General features: G+C 35.2%; 1 protein-coding gene across 1 annotated transcript in view; it reads right to left on the minus strand.

Moving 5' to 3' along the window:
* The window catches only part of SEMA3D (semaphorin 3D), a gene marked incomplete in the record, with an annotated part of 86,774 nt that extends 62,143 nt beyond the window's left edge, over nt 1–24,631 (minus strand). The window contains 3 exon segments of the mRNA XM_072401745.1: nt 208–371; nt 16,668–16,851; nt 24,485–24,631. Of these exon segments, the coding sequence (XP_072257846.1) occupies nt 208–371; nt 16,668–16,851; nt 24,485–24,496 (360 nt within the window).
* Between the last annotated feature and the right edge of the window lie 2,057 nt (nt 24,632–26,688).

The following is a 26,688-nucleotide window of genomic DNA, read 5'->3' on the forward strand; positions in this document are numbered from 1 at the left end:
ACAACTGGTACTAGGACATTTAGAATACAGTGTATACTATACCATATCTATATTTACATCTAGCAGGAAAAATAATCTGTCATTCTGTCTATAGAAAGTAAATTGAACACAACTAACCATGTACTGAGAGTGTTAGAAAGAAATATCCCATAAAAAAATTGTTTGAAAAGGCATTAATCACAGCAAAGGTATTTTAAACACACTGACCTTTCTGATATTTTTGTTTAAATCAACCAGGTTTAGCATGTAGATATAATCTTTTGCTCCGAGAAACAGCCGACCCCTCTCTTCATCTAGTAGTAGGGTCTGAAAACCAAAATTCTCTGTCGTAGAGTCCGAGAATGGCACCCAGCTGTTTGACAGAAGTAAGTCTGAGGAAAAAAGAAAGCAATTGTCAGTTTAGAACTATTTACTTACTAATCAGTTGATACAGCAATAAAATCTTTATTCCAATGTATTACTCAATTGTATGTTTGTCACTATAGGCATACAGTAGCATATATCTACCATAGGTTGTAAAAGAATATTTATGTACATTATCATATTGATTAGTATGTGGCTGAATAAATTATTCAGAAAGATGTCAATGGGAACCAGAAACTACTAGGCTGATTAATGGGCAGCGGAAAGTGCGCAGATGGGCAGCAGCTGATTGGAGGCTAACGAACAGCCGGAACAAGTTGTGGGATATATACCAATCTTCCCAGTAAAGCCCCTTTTGGTTTATACTCAAGTCAACCAGTTTTACCTGTTCTTGGTAAAAGCTTTATATTCCAGTGTATGCTCTATTTGCTAAAATCCTTTTTGCAACATGAACGTGAATTTTGCATACTAAGCAATAATCTTCCTGAGTTCCTTTAGTAGGTCAATCTCTATGATAGAAACATAAAAGGGTCTTTCATGGAAAACCTTGATTTTGACAGTAACATTTTCAAAAGAAACTGGCACTTTTTCTGGGAATAAGCACCAAGCAAAAGCTGTGCAATTGAAAGCGACAGTTGCAATGCTATGCATTTTAGCAAGGCAAATTTTCAGATGGGCAGATCTCCCAGATGAGATTTGCCCATCTATATCTTCCTTATTTGGAGAAAAACAAGAACTAGATAAACCACATTTCTTCGCCTAGCTCTCAATGAATACATTGTGCTGAGATTTTTTGGATATATTACCAAACACTGCTTACGTGTGCAGATAATGATTTCTGTGCAAAAAGAGAACATTATGCAGCTATTAGGATTTCCTAGAGATGAGGAATTCAGAGATCAGAAACATGCAACCTCTGTGTGACACTAGGGACATGTATCTGATAACAAGCTATTGTGCAATCCTTGGTTTATGCATTATTTCCAATAAACACTTCCAAAGTCATCTGTGGTTAGGGGATCTCGGCCAGCATTACTTACAAATGATAAATAAACAAAAACCAAACAACTGTGTATTTTTTTCTTACAAACATAAAACATTTACAGCATATACATGTGGTGCATTTTTCTTATGTTTTAAAAAACACAAACAAACAATCCAAATGTCATTATAACTTTTAGTTATTTAGTGATTAGATTCAACTTGGTAGACCTGTGTGTTTGACATGCTAAGTTTACACTTCAATCAAAATAAAATGTTTTAATTATAACTTTAAACAACCATTTTAAACAATTATTACACTTATGTATTCATTAAAAAAGAATGTATTTAAAATGCCACCAGTGTAATTACTTGAATTATTCCTAATATTTGAATCCTTTGCACAACAACCCTCAGACAGTGAAAGAAAGGGTCATCATTGGGAGCTAATATAGGTGGCCTTCAGACAGTTAGTAATTTATTCACTGCTTTATATTTAAGAACTGGGTTCTGATATATTAGATTTAGGGATCATATCTTATCCTCTAGTGCTCTGTGATTGGCTGAAGAAAGGTAAACCCTGATGACAGCTCAAGCGTCATCAGGATTTTCCTTTCCCCAGCCAATCACAAAGCACTAGAGGTGAATGAATTGGGAAGCTTGTCCCCATTTAGCCTCTAGTGGCCCGGGGATCTTCTCAATGAATGCGGCCACAGTCGCAATCATTGAGAACAGTGTGCGATCCATGGCACTAGAGGTTAATTAACCTCTGGTGCCAGGGATCTTCTCGCGACCGCATTCATTGAGAAGATCCCCGGGGCACTAGAGTCTAAATGGGGACAAGTCTCCACATTCAAATCCTCTAGTGCTCTCTTTCCACAGCCAATCAGGGAGCACTATCCCTATTCCTGGAAAGAGTTTCTCACAGGACTCCCTGTGTTCTTGGATAGAGAAACTCTATCCAAGAACACATACAACTGGTAAAGGGCTGCAAGAGAAATCAGGGGAGCGGAACTGTCAGCTCTGCTCCCGATTGCTCTTGGAGTTCTTCACAGTCCCTAAAAATAACCCGAATTCTCCCATCATCGACTTTAATGGTGTTCAAATTTGGCATTCTATCACCCGAACAATATCTTCCTATTCGATCGGATAGCTATCGAATAGTGAGATATTCGACCAACACTACTGATTACCCAATCCAATAAGCAAGCTGCTGCTGCAGTGGAGGATGAGAATCTGATTGGGATTTCTGGACAATGTACTTGGATTAGAAAACTGGAGGAGAAGAATTTACAATTACTGGACAGGAAAAGCACTGTCCATATATATACTTTTTAAATTTTTTTGGCAGCTTCTTGCCTGGAGTTTAGTTCTATCATTTCTTTAAACAACCCTGTCAGTGGCCAATAAACAGGAATAAAGTCTTGCAATAGGGGATACCATATGTTCACCTCTTCAGTGGGTTGTGTGTCCTGCGCACCCACTGAAAATGCATAATCATTATCTGTGCCCACCACTTAATGTACGTCATGAAAAAATATATATAATTAAAGAATTCAGATATTTCCACTGGACTTCTTGCAGTTAACGCTTTATTTTTCACAAGGTCATGGTGCTTTTATGAGCCATACATTCCTTTTATTACAACACTTGAAACCAGGAAACTTAATAACACCTGCTATACACACCAAATCTGTATTGATTATGGAAATTTGGAATGGAATTACATGATTTCATTGTAACCCAGCAGTCAAAAACAACAAGACCACTCTATAAACTCAGCTAATTCCCACTTGATTTTTATTTGTCATTTATCAGGGTTCATGGGCCCTTTAGATCTGCCAAAGAAAACTCATTACAAGCATGCACATTAGTCAGAAACTATCCATTATTCCTGACTTGCTGATTAATATTTAATTGTGAATGTGTTAGCTATAGCCTTCACATTTCTAATAACATTTGTTTTAAAGAGACTAAAACCCATGAGGTATTTATTAGATTACAAAAAAAGCTGCCCTTTTCAAATTTGCAGACGTAGCTAATGAAGCAGAGATTAATTCCAAATCAATACGACGCTATAAAAAAAGAAGATTGGCAAAGTTTAAAAAGTCTTTTTTTTCATCTGGGTTTCATCTGTTAGAATGTATCAAAGATTAAAGTATGATCAAAGTCATTTAAAACACAGAAATACATTAAACAGTTACTTCTTACAGCTTCATGTAACCAGAATTTGATTTTCACAGCTTTGAAGTTTAAATAGATTTAAAAATCTGGTTTCACATCATGCATAGCATTTATGATTTTTATCTGTTCATCTGAACTGAAATAAACACAAAAACTACAAAACAAAAATCATGAATTTGAATACAAAACATAGGGTGGAGTCCAACTGTTGGTTTTAACTTGCATACAAGCAAACCAAATTTAAAGCGGGAAACACAGCACAGAAAGCAAGGACTGAACTGTAAAGTGTATATATATATATATATATATATATATATATTTATACATACATTTATACTGTGAAATAGTTTTGTAAACTTTGTGTAAATGTGCTCCAATGATGTCTGGAAGTATATGTGTTAAAAAGAAAAATATTACATCACCAGTTCAGATACTAAAATCACATGTGGCCTCTGCAGCCATGATGGATTTATGCTGCAGCTTCTGGCTGTTACAGCCATAAAGTAATTCAAGCAAAGCCTGATTATTATTATAGTTCAATCCCTTGGGAGCATCCTGTGCTAATGTTTTTTAAAGTCTGGTATTAAGTTATGACAACCACATTTTTAATCAGATCAGGGTTTTCATATTTAATTGAGGATAATTTCAATATCAATTTTAGCCAGCGGATAGAACTGCTGGTAATGAAAGTAGTGGTGTTCCCAAAATGGATTATTTAGATCTGGATAAACTGTAGCAGACTTAATTTTCTGATATGTTTTTTAAGGTTCAACTACATGAAACCGGGGCAAAGTAGCACTCCTTGGAAGCTCTACCCTGACCCGAGCTTACCCCACAAATGATGAGAGCAGTGACCCCGGGTTGGGGTAGCCTTTGCAGGGAGTGTGCTATAACATGCCAGAACTCATCACTGTATGTTCCATTGAAGCAGTATTACTTAATCATACTAAATTGTACTTAGGTACAATTTTTTTAAAAAAAATGTAGCTCTCCAATTGATGCTGTTCATAAAAAGAACATGGATAGGGCCTGTCATGACTATAAAAGGTATAGGCAAATCAAACTGTGACCCATTTAATCCAAAACAATCTATTTTGGATGAAGTTCCATTTTACACGCATACATTATTCTCCTAACATAACTGTAAATGTAATCAGGGCTCTAGCTACCTAACAGGCAATCAGCTGGGAATGACTCAGTAATTCTGCTATTTTTTATTATCCTCACTACATCAGATTACATGCTACCACATCTTGCTATATATGGTAATTTTGAAATCCTTTGTAAAACTATTAAATAAAAGAGATGAAATATTCAGGAAAAATATGTGTTCGACATTGTTCCTTTTTAATTTTACATGTAAAAGCACCCAAAGACAAAGATAAATCTGAAATGAATAGATTTTTTTTTCAGCTGAAAGCTTTATGTTTGATGACAGATGTTTTAGCCGCATGTGACTTGCTTCCAGACAACCATGTGGTCAACAGGATGAAAACAGAGTCATTGATCCCTGTGCTAAAAGGGAATATGCATGTATGTGAAATTTAATAAGGACGGAAACATGGCTACATCATGTGTGATGTATAACCCTACACTATATAAATAAAAATAATTATAAAAAGAAAAAAAAAAAAATATATATATATATATATACATATATCACTGTTAAATACAATAGGTTTAGAACATTTAAATGTATTAATTTGCTATATCCTTTAAAAAAAATCTATGCTAGCCCACTCCTTCTGCTACACAATGGCTCTGATTTATTAAAGCTCTCCAAAGCTGTGGAAGATACACTTCCTTCAGTGCACCTACGTGATCCAGCAAACCAGGAATGCATCTGGTCCAGGATTGAAAACATTTGCTAACAAATTGCAAATGACTTTTAAGAAATTCATTCCAGGTTTGCTTTAATAAATCAGACCCAATAAGAGGAAGCAGCAAAAGGGAGGAAAAGGTGAATGCAATCTCATGTTTGATAAATCCAGCGGAGTACAGCAGCAGTTGCATCCAGCAAATTCTACCCCCAGGATCTACCAAAACAGGTAACCTGGCATGATCAGTGTACCACGGAAAGATGTGGCTCCTGTGTCAATGGAGTGGTCTTTTCTGAACCACAACCTCAAACATCATTTGGTTTTCTCCAAAGTTGCTGATGGTGCAGATGATGTGCTATAGAAAGCAGTAAAACATAATGTTTAAGGTTGGCAGCAGATAAGCACTTTCTAAGTGCTCTGGAATCAATTTAAACTCAATAAATCTATGACCAGTATGTGCCACCTTTTTACCCACAGTTCACTTCTATTATTACCACTGAGCCAGACATGCACCCTAACCTCAATAAAACCATAGGGCCAGCAATTATTCTTCAACCTCAGGGGACCTTTGGAGATATTGAAGTTCTCTGCCTATCTCCTGAAACCTCTTTTTTAGTTTTGCTTTAGATTACTACACAAAGAACTGCAAACCAGTAGCACAATTTTAAGGTAACACTAAGTAAGGTAAGGTAATTTTAAGGTAACACTAAGCTATCTAAGGTAACACAAAATTACCTACTACTGTGACACAAAGTAGACACAGTAGTCAAAGAAAAACATAACAGAATTCACCTTTTGAAAAATCACAGAACATTCACCTTTTGAAAATCCTGAAATCTAAATTAGTCAAATTACTATTATTACTGTCAGTCCCGGACATTCTCTAATAACTAAATAAATATCATCTGAGCAAATAGTTCAACCTAATTTCACCTTTCCTGTACTTTGTAATCTTTAATTCTTCCATTCTGTGACATTAAAAAAAAACCGGACCAGATGTAAACTGCTAATATCATTTACTATATGTATAATGCATCATACAAATAATGTGCACATTAGAAGGAAACCCACAGAATTCATTTATATGGATTTGATTACCTTTAAATAATGAATGAAATTCTTAAATCAGTATGAAATAAATGTCTTTTTTCCTGGTAATTTTAGTAAGCCTTAGTTCAGTGTAACTACTGAAAATGTCTGTTGGGATTAATCTTGTCCATATGAAAATCAGAGATTTAAAATGTTATTGTGCATAAATTTAAATAGTGGAATACTCAGTAGTACATACCAACTACAATGTCTTGACTAGTATTACCTTAAGGCAAATTCACTTGAAAACTTTTACTGCAATGTTTATGGATGCCAACCTTCTGATTTACATAGTAGCTATTTATGGATCTTCTAAGGAATTCCAGTTTTGAGACATTCCCACCAGATATTCCCCAGCAACTCAGTCAGTATAAAATCTAATGATAGTCTCCCATTCTGATATTTTTTTAATCAGAACTTCAATTGGGCAGGTCTGCTACAAAAAAGTTACATTCTTATAGTAGCCTTTTTAGAATGGGTAAGCAGTTGTCCCTAAATATATTTTGGGTTGGTGCCTTTATGACTTCCTTAGCATAGGGATGTGATGAGAAACTTGTTTCCATCAGTGTGTAGTACACAGTTGGATAATGTAAGTGATGTCAATGTTTAAGTATGACTAGGAATGACTAGGATAACAAGATACATTACATGCTGACTGCTTATTGAAGGCACCCCAGTGATGAGAATATTTAGGTGCAAACATTACCAAGCAAAGTGTTGCATTCCTCAAGGAGATTCTCCAGATTGTAGACTAAACACATAACCAGAGGTCTAGCTAAGAGTCGCAGACTTCATAAAAGTTATATGAAAGGGAGTACAGACACTATATACTGCAGGTAAACCTTTCAATACAAGATGTTTAGAATAGGAGATTGTGAATGAACTAATTGTAGCCCAATCAAGGCTAAAATGGATTGAAGTGAACTATAAAGTCTGATCAGACTGACATACAATATTTCAGCCACCAGATACATTACTCATTCTGCTTTCCTTAGAGAAGCGGAGACAAGATTTGTACCTCCCAATGTAATCTGAGTAAAAGAAGTGATTAGGGCATCAACAGATTCCAAAAATATGTTATCTAATTAGAGGAATGTGGCAGGTTACCTCTAAAAATCAAAAATGTTTGTTTAATCTGTAATTTAATTTGTTACCTTGCTGCGATCAATTTATTTTAAGGTATTTTAAAATATACACAGCCATCAGGGATTTTCAATTCCATAATTGTGAACAGGGCACTGATTTAATATTTGCTGTCATAGCCTGTTTTAGCACTGAGGCAGTTAACACATCAGATGGTTTTGCAACACTGTACATTGAGACATGCTATATGGAAAAGAGAATGAATGAAATTACTTGATGAGTTAAGAAAACGGAAATCTCCACCCAGTTGTGCTATATTCTGAGAAACTGTGAAAAATGACCATGATAACTGATCACTGTGTTGGCTTGTGTCCATCTTAGGGTGTGCCACATAACTTCGTATAGCACATTAATCACAGTCCTGGTCATCGTGGTTTTCATTTGTACGTTTCAATGTTATGTTTTGACTCTGGTCTAAGTTTGCTTAAAAACCATATCTATTCCTCTGCATAACAATGTATTTTTGTGGGCATGCTTTAAGTGCTTCGGTAGACACTTTGGTCCTGATTTATTTAAAGCTCCCTAAGGCTGGAGAGGATACACTTTCATCACTAAACCTGAAATAGATTTCTTAAAATAATATTGCTATTTGTTAGAAAATGTTTTCAATCCTCAAACAGATCTATTCCAGGTTTTCTGGATCACCCAGGTTCACTGATGAAAGTGCGTCTTCTTCAGCCATGGAGAACTTTAAAAAATCGGGCTCTTTGGCTCAATCATGCCCCTAATTTACTAATAAATACATTTTTATGTAGCTTTTTGTCATGGGGTAAGGGCCTTAATCAAACAAGAGGACATTTTTTAGTGTAAGGTTCACTTCAATCACTTAACTATCAAAGGTAACATTTGTTTTTTGAATGGAAACAATAGGAGATTTTTGTGTGCAAAGTTGTTTTTCTTTTTTTTTTTGTTTTAAAAGTGATCTTAATACCTATGTCTTGGTAATGGAAATTAATGGAAGCTGGTTGGTGTTTTGCTTGGTTTATTAGTGCCCATATATAATAACCAAACTTATATCACTGCCTGACCACTGCTTAAAATTTTCCCCAGTCTTCCCAATAGTGTTACGGTCTGGACTCTGTACTGGCCAAGCCATGTGTATAAAATATGTCCCTTAACCACTCCAATCTGAGCTGGATGAATCCCAACTTTATCATCTTGGAATATTCAGGGGAACAAAATTCAATAGTCATAAAACCTTGGCATTTAGTATATTCAGGTAGTCAGCTAACCTCAATTTTCAAGCATATAACATTCTTTAATCTACACCCGACCAACAGAAGTAACCCCAGATCATAACACTGCCCCCACAGGCTTGGGAACGATTTGTTTTTGAACAGACGGTGTATATTGCCTCCTTAATAATAACATAGCTGATGTTGATTAGTGAAAAATGTCTCCCTATTAGTAATATGGGTAACTGGACTGTACTTTGCGTTTATAAACTGTTCAGGTACTTTTATTTTACATTTAACTTGAACTTGTAATGACAAAAATATGTAAACTGCCATTACTGAATTGATTTGCAAATATAAGCTGTCATCCATATCCTTGCACTTGTACTTACTGAGTCATTGACCTGAACAAGCATGTGCATACTAGTTGTCCTGAAAGTGGATGTCCACATGCTTTTTCAGTTCAGTGAGTAATCAAGAACGAAGAAGAAAAGATGACAGCCTCAACCAAGCACCTTTAAGCCAACACATCAGTGGCAACTTCTATAATGTGTTCTGGCAGATCTCCTTAAAAAAAGTTCTCTGGCACAATGTCTAAGGCACAGAAATTGTTCTCTTGTATTGTAATTTGCAGGACAAACATACATAAACACTGGTATTTCTTTAGTTATTTTATTTCTCATACATTATAAAGATTACTAAACAATCAACACAGATCACCCTTACATGAGAATTGTCAAACGGGACCTAGTTGGTTAGAAAATCTGAAAATACTATATAAAATAATATATGCACAAGTAATCTCTACTGTACACTATACCATACCATAGTATATAAATGTTATAGGAAAAAGAAAAATAGAAAATTAGGGCCATTTAGCATTTTTAAAATATGACTTCCTAAGAGGGCAGCTGGGGAATTATGATTGTGACAAGGGCCCATAAAGGAAACATCAAAGGAAATATTCATTAATCTTTTCGGGATATCAATGTGGTCTTGTTTTGTGTGTTCTAAAATCAGTGCATGGGCTCGTAAGCAGGTGGTCCACGTCATGGCTTTCCATGAACTGGTGACATGAATAAATATAAACAGAAGACGACTGTGGTATGTATTCTGCATGGAAGTCAGCATGACTGTTTAAACCTATCAATTATAATCTGGAAGTATTTATTGTGGTAACGTAAGCATGGATCTGTGGTCTGGGTGATGTATTTTGGAACAGTAACATTTGCTGTGAACTGATGGTCAGACATATATGCAGGACAGAATTACAACACTGTAGAGAAACACAATATTTTCCCATCTTAAAACATTAAATCAGATGAAGGCATTTCAGTGAATATACAAGTTATCTATGAACCAAATGACCTTGTATTGTTTTAGGGTTGTAGCCATAGCATACTAAATGTGAGAAACATGCTGCTAATTACTCATAAATATAGGAGAAATATGATTTTATTGTGTCAGGGGAAAAGTACTTTAGATTTGAAATGTTTCAGCTTTTTGGTTGAAAGTCAACTGAAATTAGAACTTCATTTTTTATGTTATATATTGTTATGACGTTTTACAGTCATTTGTGCTTGAAACTGTAATGCTGCTATATTTAAGGTGACTTCAAAGTAAACCCATATGATAACAAAGACTTAAGTGTACACATCTCCTGTACAACGTCAAGTTAAACTGTTTATATCATCAGGTTTAGATAGGTTCCTTACATATTTCCAATCAATAGACAGCCAGACAGATTCCTCCAGTGGTTTAGAGAGTTTCCTTGACCTGTGGCTACCGTCCTTCCATCTGATAGTGTCTGCATATTCCTAAGTCCTAAAATGCCACTTGAGAGAGAACCACAAGACACTAATAATCTTTTTTGCTGTCTGCAAGGTTGCCATTCACACCACCACTGTAGGGGGGAATTCTTTACACCTACCATCTTTTTGTAAGGAGCATTCTCCTAATGACACCAAAAGACATATTTTTTCAATGGTTTCCATGAGATCTGAAAATTATTTTATGGGTTCCTCTGGGGTAAAAGGTTTGAAAGAGGCTGCACTATAGTGCATTTACTTTATTCATCACTTCATTATTATATTGTCTTTTTTAACACTTTATATTGTGTTTTTGAATCACTACTTACTGAATTGTTTGAGTTATATGTCATAGCAGCTGCTATCTTCTAATGTCTAGTTTAAGCTACGTTTCTTTGATCTACCCTGGTGTTGCAATTCTTTGGATGGAAAATTGTTTCATCAAATGTGTTTTTCAATTTTATTTAACAAAACAGAGGAGGAGAATATTGAACCTCAAAAGTTGGTTAAAGCTGAACTAAAGTTCCACGTTTAAAAATGTTGGATCGGGCAGGCCATTGATGCAGAAAAGGACAAGTGATATTCCTTCTGCAATAAACATTCTTACCTGCCTAATCACTCCATGGAACTGTCAAAAAAAGACCAATTTAATTTGACTTCCCCCATACTTACCAGGACTAAATGAACATGTGTGTGTTACGTCATCCTGACCCAGCCATTCAAGGTGACTGAAGATCACATCCTGGAATGGCAACACCTTTCAGTAGAACAGGTTCAGGTGAGTATAGCAGGGTTCAATTCAGCTTTATTGTATACTTTATTCCATTACTGAATAAGTAATTTTGATAATTATTGTTCTGTAACTGCAATGGTAGCTATGCTGGCATTAAATAATTTATCTGCCATCTGATTTGCTTTTAGCACACCAATTATTTAGCAAATGAAATGAGTGTGATATGCAATGCAATCTATACTCAAAAGTTTAGATTGCTTATTTAACTAATCTATTTCATCAATATTAAATTGAACATAAAGAACAAGCCTTTCATTGTTTTAATGAGCACATTCTGATACAAGGAACCTGGAATTTTAAAGACATTGTTTTACCATTGGTATACTTTAAAACTTATGGCAACTTCAAATCATGTAGTCTGGCAGACGTTAGTTTATTCTCTGTCAGGTTTATACACATTCATGAATCAATTTTAATAGCTGAGCTGGACAGAGCAATTACGTCATTTGTTTAGTTTCTTTTTGAATTATAACAACATGCTTAAAGGAAATGTTCCAAGCTCATAGAATGTTAATTGACCTTTTTCATTTGAAAAACATACTTCACTAAATGTTTCGTCTTTGAGCTGTCCTGACTGACTGTATTTTTACATTACAAAGGGAGGACAAATGAACTTTAAAAACAACCAGAATACAAAACTCTGATGCTGTACAAATGCAATTACCCCATACTATTTTATTTGGCTTGCTTTTACATTTTGTACAGCTTAACGATGAGGATGGTTGTAGCAGTTGTGTAAAAAATTTTAGCTTTACAATTCATTTTGGCTGAAGCCTATTGACACATCCAATTGGAGATGAAGATAAACATGTGTATGTAGACTGTTTTCAAATATATCAGTCAACAGGATGCCTATTTCCATTGAATTCCTGTTCAAATTTCCATACATTTGACAAGTGAAATGTTACTTGTATAACCTTATTTAAGGCCCAACATTATGTGATAGTAATTTTCATGCAAAGATCATATCCAGGAATCAAGGGGATAAACTGCAAAATTCATTATAGATGAATAATTTCAGCTGGTGGGAGGGGACCAATGAAAACCATTAAAGTATATGTCAAGCCAGCCACTAAAACTAATATAAACTGGATTATGATAATGTGATTTCAAATGCCATGTTTTATGATTTTTAAATATGCAGCTTTCATTAAATAAATACCTTGTGAACCTAACATAAAGGTCCTTATTTAGGACTCTGTCTACTAACTGTACTCCTGAATTGACACCCTGTCCCATGGGCTCTGATAAAAATAATGATTTTAACACATAGTAAAAATTGACTAAAGTCATGAATAGAAGACCCATCCTTAAAAATGTCATGCAGCTACTGTTAGAGTGCATGCAAGTAGACAAGAAATAACTAAAAAAAAGGGCCTTATAAGATATAGCAGCACTAAAATGAAAATAGAGATAAAAATTTGTGATCATTTTCATTAGAATGGAAAATTCATTAAAGGAGGACATTCATGGGAATTATTAAAATCCTGTATAAATTCTGTGACCCAAAACTCCAGGAGACATCCATGGAAAGGCCATTGAGAGAAGAGTAGTGTAATGGGTTAAGTATGCCATGTTGTTTTGCACTTTATTTGCTATTTTTAATGGAATTAGAAAGTGCCCATACTGGTGTCAGTGGTACTGCTGTGCATTTTAGGAAAGCTGAATTTTTTCAAAAGGTGGCCACGTACGTAAGTCCTTTCCAGGGATATTTCCTGTTCAATTCAAGCTAAGTCTCCTTGCTGCAATTCATTAAAACAGTTACCTGTTCTATTCATCCTTTTTATTAGTATTTCAGGGTACAAAATTCTCATATAGAAGATACTAAACATATGAAAGATAAATGATGCTTCGTTCCCAATATAATGCAATCGGAGCAAAACAAAAAAAAGCATAAAGAGCTGGAATGCGTGAATTAGATGAGACTTTATTGTAAAGGCACTAACAGCATACAAAAGCCTCAACACATTTCAGGCTGCCATGCTTAATTATAAGGAAATTCCTGGAAGGAGCAGTAGCAGTACCTGGTATGTGTTGTTCTCGTTATGTGCAGTGCTAAACACAGTTAAAATTTGCCCCCTGATCTTATAAAGTCTGTGTCAGATGCCCTCTATGATCCTCTATTCAGTCCTTATAGTAGCCCTAGCTTTACATAACACACACAAATATACATATATACACTTTCCTAAAGTGTTTTGCTGAACTGTGAAATACAAAAAAACAGAAGTCATAGCAGAGTGTCAGCTTCTCACTAGGCTGTTTTTATTTCATTTTTGCACCGTGACTCACTGCTTATAATGCTAAACAATCACTTCACAGATCTTAGGGTGTAACTTTTTCTGAAGTTACTCACCTACACATTTCTGCAGAATGCTATAAAAGTTTGGCATGCGCTCAAAGAATGTTGAAAACAGCTCATTGTATTAAATATATAATAAGGGAAACAATAAGAACAAGTCTGTAAATAAAATGTTGGAAATTCATTTGATCCCTGTTCTATACTTCAAACACTGTTATATTTTGGTTTTTAATAAAAAAAATTACATTCCTCAAATCTTTTCTAATATGTAAGCTAAATTAAACTGCTATGAACTTTGAGCATCTCTTGAGGAGAACAATTGGTTTCATTGAAAAGAAAATTGTTAACATGGTAGAAAATCAAAAAAGGAATTGAACAGATCACATATAAGCTAACCTTACATCTCTGTAGAACACAATTCACAGGTATGCAAGTTATAAAAGGATTTCTGGACATTGGAAAGGGTTATTAATTAAACAACAGAGTTTATTCATTAAAGTGTATATTACTCTTAATAATAAACATTTTGTTATATTGGTGTTAAATTGTTATATTAATGGCGTCAGAAATTTAGAGCTGTCTTGTGCACACGTCTTGTATTTTCTAGAACTCTTTCCAGTTGTTATCACGGACCACTGACAAATTACTTTGTTATGAGGATGAAGAAAGTGAGAAGGTATGAGTAGCTTAACAAAAGTCAGATGAGCAGGGTTCATACTGGACCTTGCTAATTCAGTCCAGAAAAAAAACATGTGTTTACAGTCCCTAAACGGAAATCATAGGATGAGTGTATTTCTGGCACATCAATGGTATTTATCTGTAGCTGCAGGGTTTTTGAAGGATAGATGTTTGGGGACATGTGCAGGTATTGCAGAGATAAATTGTGCATTTTTTTTTTTTTGCCCTGGCATACACGGTCCTGTTTTTATGATGTTTATCAACCACCCTCAACTGTCAAATACAAATCTCTCATTATAATTAAAAAGGGGTTCCAAATTCCAATAAAACCCCCACAGATCACCACAATAAAGGGGTTTTGTTGCAGAGGTAAGGTTCTCTCCACCAACAATGGCCCATGCCACCACTGGGGACAGGCAGGGGTCTGGTTTTTGCCAAAAGGCCAGCAGACTACATTCTTTTTACCCCCTACTTTTTTTGACAAACCAAAATTCCAGGGGACCTTTTAGGGATTGGGGGGCATGCTCACCGCACCATTTTTTATCCACAAAGGTACCAAGAATATTAAAGGTTCTGGTACACCCTGATGATGAGAAACATATTCAGCTTAATGCCTGATGTTGCTAAGTATTGTCACATTTCATTTTACACTAAGGCAAGTTATTTTAAACTTGCATCGTTTATATAGTAGCTCATCTTACTGGGTTTTTCAGAACACACATTACAATATCAGTTTAATGGCTTCAAATGACAGCAATCAATGAATTAATATACAGCAACAAACCAGTTTCTTGAGGTGCTAATGATTTGTGAGTACCAGCATCTTTCAAGGTTATTGTGGTCCTCTATACAATACACAAAACACTTTACATCATGGGTAGTAACAGATAAATATGTCACTCATTACTTGGTAAATATTCCAACTTGGCAGATATAGTTCATTTCCAATGAAGTAGTAGCTCATAGTTAGGTTTAGGATTTTTATTCAACACCTGATACTTGCATGTGTGTTCCAGGTCAGTGATTTACTAAGCTGCAAAGCAAATATAAAGATCACAGCCTTGGAGCAAAACAAGTCATCAATGGCAGCTTGCCTATTTCTGTACTGAAAGGTTCTGTTCATGCCACCTTAATTGTCTTTTTAAGTATAAATTCATGTTGCTTCTTTTAAGTCAATCTGTACTTTGCCATTCAAGCAGAAACTTGGCTTCAATGGTGATATTTACTTTTTTGCACTCACTTGTTAGATGTTAAAAAAAATGTTTGGGGTTGGCCTAGATTGGTGCTTGCACAAGGCTGAGGAACTTTACATTATCTGACATAGATTCCAGGTTGGCTTCTTAGGTGCTGAATGCTGCTTACTGAAGGATTTAAACCTATGCAAGGCTGAGGATTCTCCCAGCACCTGACAATGCACTTGGACGTTGTGAATGGCTATATGAGTGCTAAAAGCTGTTTCATTGAAATATGGGGGATTGGGTGGAGGATCTTCCTCCATCCAACAACTAAACACCTGGGCCTGGTAACTGGCTGCTGAAGTGCCTGGTTCTGGCCCACTGGGGGATAGAGGGAGCCACACATCTCCCATACCTGTAAATAACAGGTATCTAACTGACTCTGGTGGACAAAGGGCAGCAAATATTACTGATAGACAGACTCTGCTATTATGAATATATGTTTCTTTGAATTTATAGATAGTAGAAGGAGGAAGAAATCGCGACTGATAATTGTGTTGGTAGTGCGCCTGATTTATTAAAGCTCTCCAAGTCTAGAGAAAGTACACTTTCATCAGGGAACCTGGGTGACCCAGCAAACCTAGAATGGATTTCTTAAAAGTCATTAGCTATTTGTTAACAAATGTTTTCAATCGTGGACCAGATCCATTCTAGATTTGCTGGATCACCCAGGTTCACCGATAAAAGTGTATGCTCTCCACGCTTGGAGAGCTTTAATAAATGAAACCCAATGTCTGGGCGTCATAGACCCAAGTAACTTTGTAAACTTTACCATTTCCATAGCATATTCAAGCTATTGGATTGTTAGTTATGGTTTGGCTACCTTGTGTATTATTGAATTTAAACCATGAAAAAGTAACATATTATACTGGGCAGATGTATTACGTTATTATTAGGAAAGTATAGTTCCAAATGCTCACATTATTAACAATAATAAATCCAAGTAAATGAATATTTTGTAGAAGGACTCCTAGGAGGTTATTAAATGTCAGCACATGTCTGTACAAGTGTGAGAACCTCTGATGCTACAGTAAATAAAGACTTAAAACATTCCATATAAGCATATGAAAAATATCACGTCACTGCAGAAGACTGTTACCTTTGTAGGAAAGCTTGAGCCGAGGAATATTCTGTTTCAAGCTGTCAGTTGCTGGCAGAAACATTAGCACAACCATTGATAGCATGGTGGGGAAATACTGTGGTCTAAGCCATCTGCTGGAACATTTGTGACACTTCTTTTTCATGGCGACGTATCTGGCACCTCTTGCTTGAGAGCTGGTTGTCTGCAAGAAGAAAATTTTCAATATTTGGTCACAGAAAGTAGATATGGTGTATATGGTGGCTAGCCAGTATAAATAAAAGTACATAGCATAATCTAACTATAATAATAAATGTCAAATAGGTCAGAAGAAAAATGATTCACTACAAGACATTGACATTAAGCAAACTGTATTACACGTTGAATGTACATCTTATATCTCCATAATGTACAGCAGAATTTCCATTCGAACATATGTGGATGGAAATTCAGATTCATAGACACCAAAGGAGCCTTGAAACAAGGCTGTAAAAGAGCAAAGACAAAAAAACAGACTAATAGTTTATTTGCTCTTTGCTCATAAAAGTCACTTTCTATGTGAAGAATTCTAAGGAAAAGGCTCTTAATGCTGCAACAAATTTGTACTTTTCCAAGGTTATATATAATTCCTGTAAAAATTACAGGCTAGTAAATAAATAGTGCTAATTCCAGGTAAAACAGACGCAGCAGTCCGTGACAGAATGCTATCCAGTAAACACTACAACTTTGACAAAGCAAGATACAAAGTTGAAATCCAGACAGATAATAAAAATTGTGTTTAATTTAGTTACATTTTATATAAAAACTTTATTTTAATGCAACTGCTTCCAATGTCTACATAATACACAACGCAAGATTCAGTAATACTATTCTTCCCAGACTCCTTACAGAGCAAGACACATAGCCAGCAACAGCACTGCCAGCCTTTCCAGCAATTTGCTCCTTGCTTCCTACACATTCCTGCAATCAAAGCAGCCTCCAGAAGATGTTTTCTTGACTAACACGCAGAGCTGGGTCCCTGGTAGAAGAATTCCTCTGCTGGGCACTGTGATTGCAATTATATATTATGAGCTGAGAGTTGGGAGTTGTGGTTCACAGGAAAGATCTGCAGTAAAATATCTGATACTGGCTTATGGTCTAAAAAAGTTCTGCATGAAAAAAAAAGATTTCCCCCTTGAGATGCTGTAACTAGTTCCATGGTATGTACAGTCACCTGTCCAGGAGCATATCTCACCTGTTTCCCGCATTCACCTGCCCATGGAGAAGAGGGATGATTTAATAAAGACTTTATATTAGCTAAATACTTGAAATAAATGCAGATTACTCAGTTTTGTAAAAATATGTTAAGTCTGAAACCTAAAATATATGTAAAGACAGATTGGGAAGGCTAAGACTCTGACAAGTTTATTGCTATCTGGGGAGATTTGCTCCTCTATTTATCCTGGAGACCAGTGTCAATGGAGGCACTTGATCCTAAAAAAATGCTCTAAGATGTGAAATCTTCTTATCTCCTGTTGTGTCTCCAGGACAGGAAGTAAAGGGAAATCTTCCCAATATGGTATATTAGTAAACAAAAAAAAAGAAATTCAAAGGGGTCCTAATTATTTTCTACTATATCTAAATAAAAAACTTTAATATACAAAAATAAACTTGGGAAATATAACAGCCCCAACAAACATTAAAAGCAAAACACATAAAGATTCTAGACACTTGATGTACTATAATATCCAGGGAGAAAAGCGTGGGAAAAAAACTGTCAAACCTGATTTGACTATTCCAAATTACTGTAAAAATATTAGGAAACAACTGCATGGAAAGACAACAGCATAGCCCGCTTTGCACTAGTAACTATATTAGTTTTGACATGGCTGATACCATCATACACCGTTCCCACACCAGTCAGTCTTCCGGACATTAACCTGTGTCTTATTCATTCTTTTCAACAATTTGCTGCTGGACAAATACATCTATGTGCATTAGACAACATGTACATCAGCAGATTTAGAGCACTACATTGAACTTGGTCATAGTGAATTAGGTAAATAGTCCATAACAGCTTACAAGGTAAAAAGCCAAACCTTTTATGTAATCATAGTTAAAATCAAGTCAACCAAAAATTCTTTATCAGACTGAGTTATAAAATTTAAATTTTTCTCATTGAGTTTATTCTCTGGGGTTGGGAGTTCAAAATACCGGACACAATACCGAATGGCAGCAGGGGAATTAGGGTGGCAATGGTTCTTACAACAATTGTATGTTAATTTAGTAATCAGAGACAACCAGACAGGTTGACAAGTCTCCCAAAGACACCTCTTACCTGCATACAGCTTAACAAATGAGCACATTTATAAGTCCCCCCTCTGCCCATCCCATTTGCACTGCTTATGTATAGGGGATTAATACCAAGACAAATTTTGACATTTACACAAGTTTAATGAATTATTTGAAGGACTGTATTCATAGATATGTTTAGATATCTAAACTGAGGGTCAACTTTAAATTTCCCACTTCTACTAAATTACAAGCATATGTAATACTTAACATGATGTCTCCATTCACACCACAATAAAACATGACTGCTGTATCTGATAGCAATCTGACCATGTCCTGGGAAAATGGGAAACCATTAAAACATCCTGTGCACAGTTTTATAAAAATAGATAATAGTTTAAGCTATCTAGGTAAAGACAGAAATATCCTGGTACTTTTTGCTAAATAAATACATGAAAAAAAGAGAAAAAAACATAAGTGTGCCCCTATTATCCTTCATACAATTTAAACTGTAAAATACATCTATGCTGTAACTGGGTATCATAAAGCAGATGCAATCTGACTGATTAGAATGGGCTACTACCCTATACACATCATTATTAGACTTTTAGTTGTCTAAAAAAAAAGAACCACTTTTTTTGTACCTATACTGAAAAAAAAATTCCCATAAAAAAAAGAAGGAAGAAAAATGCAAAATGTAGCAAATCACAGCCAAGTATTCAAAGTTAATGCCGGAAATGTGATTGTTTCAGGTAACTGTATATCTGTTCTAACATTGACATACTCTGTGTTGTGCAAGAATACATAGGAAAAGATTCTCTATGTGCCACCATCACAAAAATCAACAGACCTTTGATCTTTCCATGAAATGGATATGGGAAGCCCATTACTGACCATAAATAATACAGCTCATTGTTTTATAGTGGTGAAAACACTTCTTCCTTTGTTGAAAGAACATAAAATGCTTGGAACATATTTCCAGATTTAAATTGCTGTCTATGTACCTTTTGGGCAGAACTTTTCTAACTTCCTTACTCAGTAACCCAGTAAATGGTGACCAAGGTAAAAATAAGCAGACAGAAATCTATTTAATTACAGATAGATAATAAATAAAGTACTTTTGTTAGAAGTATGGGCAAGGATCGGAAACTTTTCAGTCATTCCCTCTGGTGGAATTTCCTTCTCTGCTTATTCCCAAAGTAAAGACATTTTCTCACGTAGGAAACATTAAAACATAACATACAGTAACTTACACCACGCTGCCTAACATTATGTTGAGAAAAACATCTGTCCTAATTGCATTTATTAAAACAATAAACTTGTTCCAACTTACATACAAATTCAACTTAAGAACAAACCTACAGTCCCTATTTCATATGTAACCCGGGGACTACCTGTAATTCTTAAGATTATACCTTTTGTGAACCCTAGAACTTTAGCACTATTGGCTAGAATTACACAACTGAATTACTATGCTTACACATCTGTATTTTAATTTATTTGTTTATTTAACTGCTGTGTTCTTAGTACTTACCCTATTATAAAGCTGTTATAAATAATCAATAAAAATGAGCCAAAACTATGTTGAGTTTATTGTGTCCTTTATAAACTACACCGCATACAAACAACATGCAGCATCAAAGAGCTGACCCAGAACATTGTGTTTTCAAGACTTGTGAAGTGGTTTGTTAAGAATAGGATAATGTCCACCATTTCAGATTTGTATGTTTTTTCTTTTCTCCAGCGTGAAGTTGTTCGTGGAAATAAAACAGGATGCAATTAAAGCACATTATTCCCCAGACATCCGTTTGTTATAAGAGCGGCGATACCCTCCAGTATCTCATGCAGCTCAGAAATACAATTACAGGTTACTGAATAGCATAGAATTTCAGTTCTTAGGTGGGATCTTTTGAAGTAAAACAAAGTTAATACTGAAAATTCCATAACAATCCCTCCCAGCTGCTGCTGTTTTCAACTGTAGTTGAACAGTCTGTGTCATCAGAGTAATTTACATTCCCATAAGAATTAGATGTTTTAGAGATACTTTCAAAGAACTCTTTAACTTCAGTTTGTCAGGAAAACAAAAATGTTTTAGTCATACAATTTCTACAGCATATCCTCTAGGACTAGGACACTGCATTTTTGCTCATCTTCCAATTTCCATGTACGTTTATTAAAAACAAATCTTCCTTGTGGATTTCCCCAGGACATTGTCCTTACGCCAGCTTTGTGACTGCTTTCTGATTTCCAGCAAATGGCTCTGATTTTATAAAATCATACACTCATGGCATAAACAAAACCACTAATCAAAACCGTGCATGTGAGTGAAAGGTCTAAAATTATTAATCCTTCTAAATTTCAAAATACAGTATATTCAAGCGGAACATTTTCTGCATTCTTCATAAAGACAATAGAAACAACATAACAGTCCATGTCAACAGGCTTTTGTTCGCTTCAAGCAGGTCTTGGATTCCTATACAAGTCCTTAGAATTGCAAAACATGCTGGATGCAGGACAAAAGAAGGTCAACTGTAGGTTAAATATACCTCTCAAATTATTCCTAATGCTCTCAGAGGTGTTTCAAACATTCATGTGAGTGCTATACATAAAAATAAATTCCTCCTGGCCTATTCATATTATTGATAGGTCTATAGATTAAACTTTATTTTGCCCCAAAGCTCACCAAAGTAAACCATTGCCATCAGGTTTTATTATTGTCTGTTCTGATTAAATTTCCTGCCCTGGCCATATCACTAGATCAGTTTCTTGACATTTTTAACAAGGGGGAATCCCTTGAAATACCTTTCAGGTCTCATGAAACCCCTACTGTAATTACCATAGCCACAGCTCACAGTACATTAATGTAGAGGTCAGCAGGAAGCATGTCTCATACATTGCTGGCCAGTGAGATGAATGTTACCCTTACAGTTAGCCAAAAAGTATCACTGATGTCACCTAAACTGACCTGAGAGGTACAAGTTGACCATTGTTTAAGGAACCCATAGCAACCTCTGGAGGAACTCTGGCTGAGAACTACACAAGACTATCAAGTGAAGAGTTGTCTTTACAACAGGGAAGTGCTCTTATCATTGCCATGCGCCACCATCTCCAACTGAGCCCCTCTTAATATGCTGTTGACCACAATCATTGGGACAGAAATGGTCCTTCTGGGACAATAAATCCACCCTGTATGCCATACATTTAAACCTTTATAATGTGCTAGGTGCAACAATGTATATTCCATTACTGAAAAATATGCTAGGGGCTTCTCTTTAGTCCTTATCTAGAGCCGATCTACCCCTGAGAGAATGAGTAAACTGTCATTGCTGAACTCATTGCAAATAACCTTTCATGATTCAAATGGTATTAAAAGCAGATGATCAGAACACCAACCACGCAATCAATAATTTTTGGTGTTTAGTAACCAAAAGTTTTGAGTGATTTACCACTGGCCTATGCACAGAATCGTGTGGACAAGCCAACCCACTGGATTTACTGTAGACCTAAATATTCCTATAGCTTAAAAAGGAAATGCAGAACAAATGTGGTATTACATTCCAAGAATTTGTACTGGTTGAAATCTTGTATTTCAGTAGTTATGATATTGAATAAGCATTGTACGAACCATCATATACTTGTGGCACAAACCAGAAATAGCTGAAATATTATCAGACTACTTTCTTGGCATGTGCTTTCTAAAGTCAGAACAAAATATTTGGCAGCAACAGGAACTCTAAAAAAACATTTTGATTGGATTAACACTCTTCCTATATCCAATTTCAGTCAAAAGCCTTCATCGGTTGTCACCAGTTTTGACAACATTGCTACTTGCTGTTTCTTTGTATTTTTATAAGAATTCAAGACCTATTTTTCTAGGTTTAATAGTACAGTAGTATGCTTTTTATATGCAATACACTTCCATTATTGAAAGATTGATTTTCAAACAGCACACACTGCATATTTAGTAACACAGAAAGCATAGGCTGCACCCATAGCAATCTTTTTCCTTTTTTTTTTTTTTTTTTTTTTTTTTTATTAAAGTAGCGCTAGCATTCACAATTCAGTCCACAATAATGTATTTCAACCCATTACATTTTACTCAACATAAAGAGTAAATGTAGTGCTAATTTTCATTTGTAATTTTGTTATCTACTGACTGCAAAAAAAATCAAACTGTCCTGTTAATTTTTAGATAAAATGCTTTACAGTATGAACTAGGCAGCTTATAACTCCCCAATGTGTAACCAGTAAAAATAAAAAATAAAAATAAAAATAGCCACATACCACTTCACTTTACATATTTCAATGGCTAGGGGGAAGTGAGAAAGTGACTTAGATGACTTTTCACAAAGTCAGTATTTGTATGTTTTATGGGAAAATAAAGTGTCTGCCTAAAACATGAATTTAGGTCTTCTAGAGTACATAATAACATTCTATTTGCTTTGTAAATTGCATGCAGGCAGTAAAAGTAAAAAAGAAAATAAATGTACTTGTTGGATGTTAGGATGTGCCACTGAGAACAAAGCTAGTATTATTCAGAGTATACACACACAATTATAGGACATTGGAACAGCCATGAATCACAGGTAAGATATCTCTTTACGCTGCCTAGAAACCCTTTTACTGCATTTCAAAACAGATTATCATATAAAACAATGCAGCTAAAATATTCTTTTTTCCTTGTACTAGAGTTTCAAAGTATATGGCAATACATGGGGTATAATACTGTCAGTCCACTCCTAAGTGCTCGTGGTTTACAAAATATGTTGGATGGAGATATCCTAGACTCCCGGAGTCTGTTGTAGATACTCAGATGATGGGAAGTGCCAAGTTTCTGTTGCTCTGTGTATATATTATGGCGCTCAGATGGTTGACACATAGGACAGATAAAAGTACCACATGAGAATAACTGATCAAGAAGAAAATATTAGTTACATAAGAAGTGTAAACAATGAGAATAAATGAGGAAAAAACTCTAAATACATAAATCTTTACATTATAAATAGTAAAATAAAGCAGACCACATTTATAGCTTACATTAAACAGCTGAACCTTCGCCTGCTTTTTACATCATTTTTTTAAAAGACGTCAGTTTATTCTAGAAAGCTTACAGTTATGTACATTATGTGTACAATAGTGACATTTGTTCATACCATAAAATGTAAAGTGAGACATTTGTCCAAAGTGTACCACACACTTAGTATAATGTACACTTTTTTGGACTTTATACTGAAATAATCCCTTTATTTCTGGGGGGAAGTAAATTGTGACAGGTGCATACATGAAAGCAATTGCTGACACAGCTGTGCCTGTTTCTGCTAAACCTACTGTTATACTAGAAGACAAACGTGCTTAAAGGACCACTAACATGATAAAAAATTGCATGCTGCTAACTGTATGTGTTTTATATATGTAATTATATTATTCAATAAATTCTATTTTATCCTACATGCCTAATATTCTTTTCTACATTTTTTATGCAGACCATGATGCCAAGCAAAAGTGACAGTTTTAGACATATTATAATATTGTTTATTCACATTCCCAACAACATGTACACGCTATACCTTTTGCTGCATGTTTTCTTTTACTTAATTCCTGCAGTTTGCTGGTCCAGTGATGGGTCTTTTTTTTTAGCTTCATTGGCAGTAAAAGGTGAACCTTACTCCTGGACACAGTCAAGCTCATATAATGACATGTGAAGACCTCTTTGGCCAGTGTTGTACAGTGTTTTGTAAATTTTTGATCTAGCTATGAGCAAATATGTATAAGATACAAAGATCTCAGAAGACATCTTTGGCAGACTGATCTTTAAATGAAGAGCTTGGCTAGGTTCCATATCTTGGCTGCTGTTAACTTGAGATAAGAGTGGTGCTGGCAATCCCTGGTGTACACAAAGACAAGCAAAATTGCAAGATGACTAGCTGAAAGTGTATGCATACTGTAGAATTTTAAGTTAAACAGCTGCTTGTTCATGAACAACCAATTGCTAGTTACTCTTTAAAGACATTAATGGAAAATAAACCATATATCCATTCTACTGTTAACCTCCCACCTCATACATCACCCTCCCATTTCTTAACACAAGAATGTATGAAAAAAAAATGTGTAAAAACAAAAAAAACTCACCTTTTCCAGCCCTTCCAGTCTTTCCTTTCCTGATTAGTCCTTATGTCCATGTGACTGCCTGACATGGGCACCTAATATTGTGTGTGGCTAGATCGGATCCTTTTCTAAATTGACATCAGACAAAGGAGATAAGATAACTTCTATGTCCTTTTGTTTATTATTTTTCAATAACCCGTAAATACCTTTTTTGTCTTTTATAAAGTTCCTTTAGGTTTCCTAAATTAAAACCAGTAGCAGTGAACTGAAATAAAGTTATTAGTCTTTTGTTTAAATCTGTAAGTACGTTTGTATAACTAAATAACCCAAAGTTCAAATGGGCAATATCTAAAACCCTTAAATGTTTAATGAATGGACAGAAAAGGCTTTGCAATTCATCAGTATCATCCATGAAATGCTAGACCTACTGATACGTGGCTTTATTTATTCTTCATACCAAAGAAAGTCAGGAAAGTTCCTGCAGAGTTTAAATAAAACTGCACTCTGGCTGGTCCTGAGACAACACAAGTGTAATAAAGAACAGTCTGGAAAGTAATGAGGAAAACAGACACTTTTTATTGAAGGTTATTTTTTCCTATTACTAAGTCATCTTTCCATTTCCAAGATACAGAAATATATGGAATGCTTCAAATTAGTTAGAATGGATTTTGTTTTATGTGCACAAAATTAAAGAATCACAAAGCAGATGGAGAAAAACTCCCATCAACTTACATTTCCAGTGAACGTGCACTGGTTGTATCAATAAGGATTTGGGCATTCAAAGCTATTTTCATTTTTTATATTATTTGGTTAATTTATCTTATGCACTGTCACTACAGGAGATAAAGAGTGGGTACCAGGCACCTGTCATATGGAAATGTGTCAAATGCTGAAAATCTTGGGATATCTAGTGGTGTGGACAGTAAGTCAGGTAAATAATATTTGTTTCTTTTGCAGGGGTACTTTTCTGTAATACTTCAATAGGTGTGTCATAAGCATTTTATGATCCAGTGACGGAGCCTCAAAAACAAGCAGGGGATAAGTTCCATGGTGTTGCAGGTAAACATGAGAAAGCCTTTACCTTACCATATAATTTCAGGTGGATTCTGCAAATTCCCAGGATTTTTCTGTCTAAGAAGCAAAGAGAGGGGTTTGACTTGGTTTGATAAATCATTCAAAGTCAAGTGTTTTGAAACATAGAATATAATTTATAATTAGGATTTTCAATCTATCGTGCATGGAGTATGTCAAGAAACTGGGTGCAGTCTTACTGATGCATTTTGTAATAGATGTAATATTTACAAGTTGTAGAATGAAAGCTATTATTCTGCATGGAACTAGTAATAAAGCTACAATCTGAAAAATGTCTATATCAGATAGAGCACAGATATTACATGAGATCTGAAGGGCACATGCTGATGAAAGCTATTTCTGACTACACCTTTCATTCAGGTTAATATCTGCAGGATTATTTGTTGGACGTAAAGTTGAAGATGTCAAATACTTAAGCCACCTAGACATGCAGAATTCATAATATAATTACACTTGGCTAATGAAGAATTTTTGTCCGGGAACTTCAAGTCAACTTGTAGGCACTTTCTGAAAAAAAATTTCACTAGTATAATAATATCTCAGATACCTGTAGCCAGTCTTCTGTCAAATGTTT

The sequence above is a fragment of the Pyxicephalus adspersus genome, chromosome 2 (genome assembly GCF_032062135.1).
Source record: "Pyxicephalus adspersus chromosome 2, UCB_Pads_2.0, whole genome shotgun sequence".
In the NCBI taxonomy this organism is placed as follows: domain Eukaryota; kingdom Metazoa; phylum Chordata; class Amphibia; order Anura; family Pyxicephalidae; genus Pyxicephalus; species Pyxicephalus adspersus.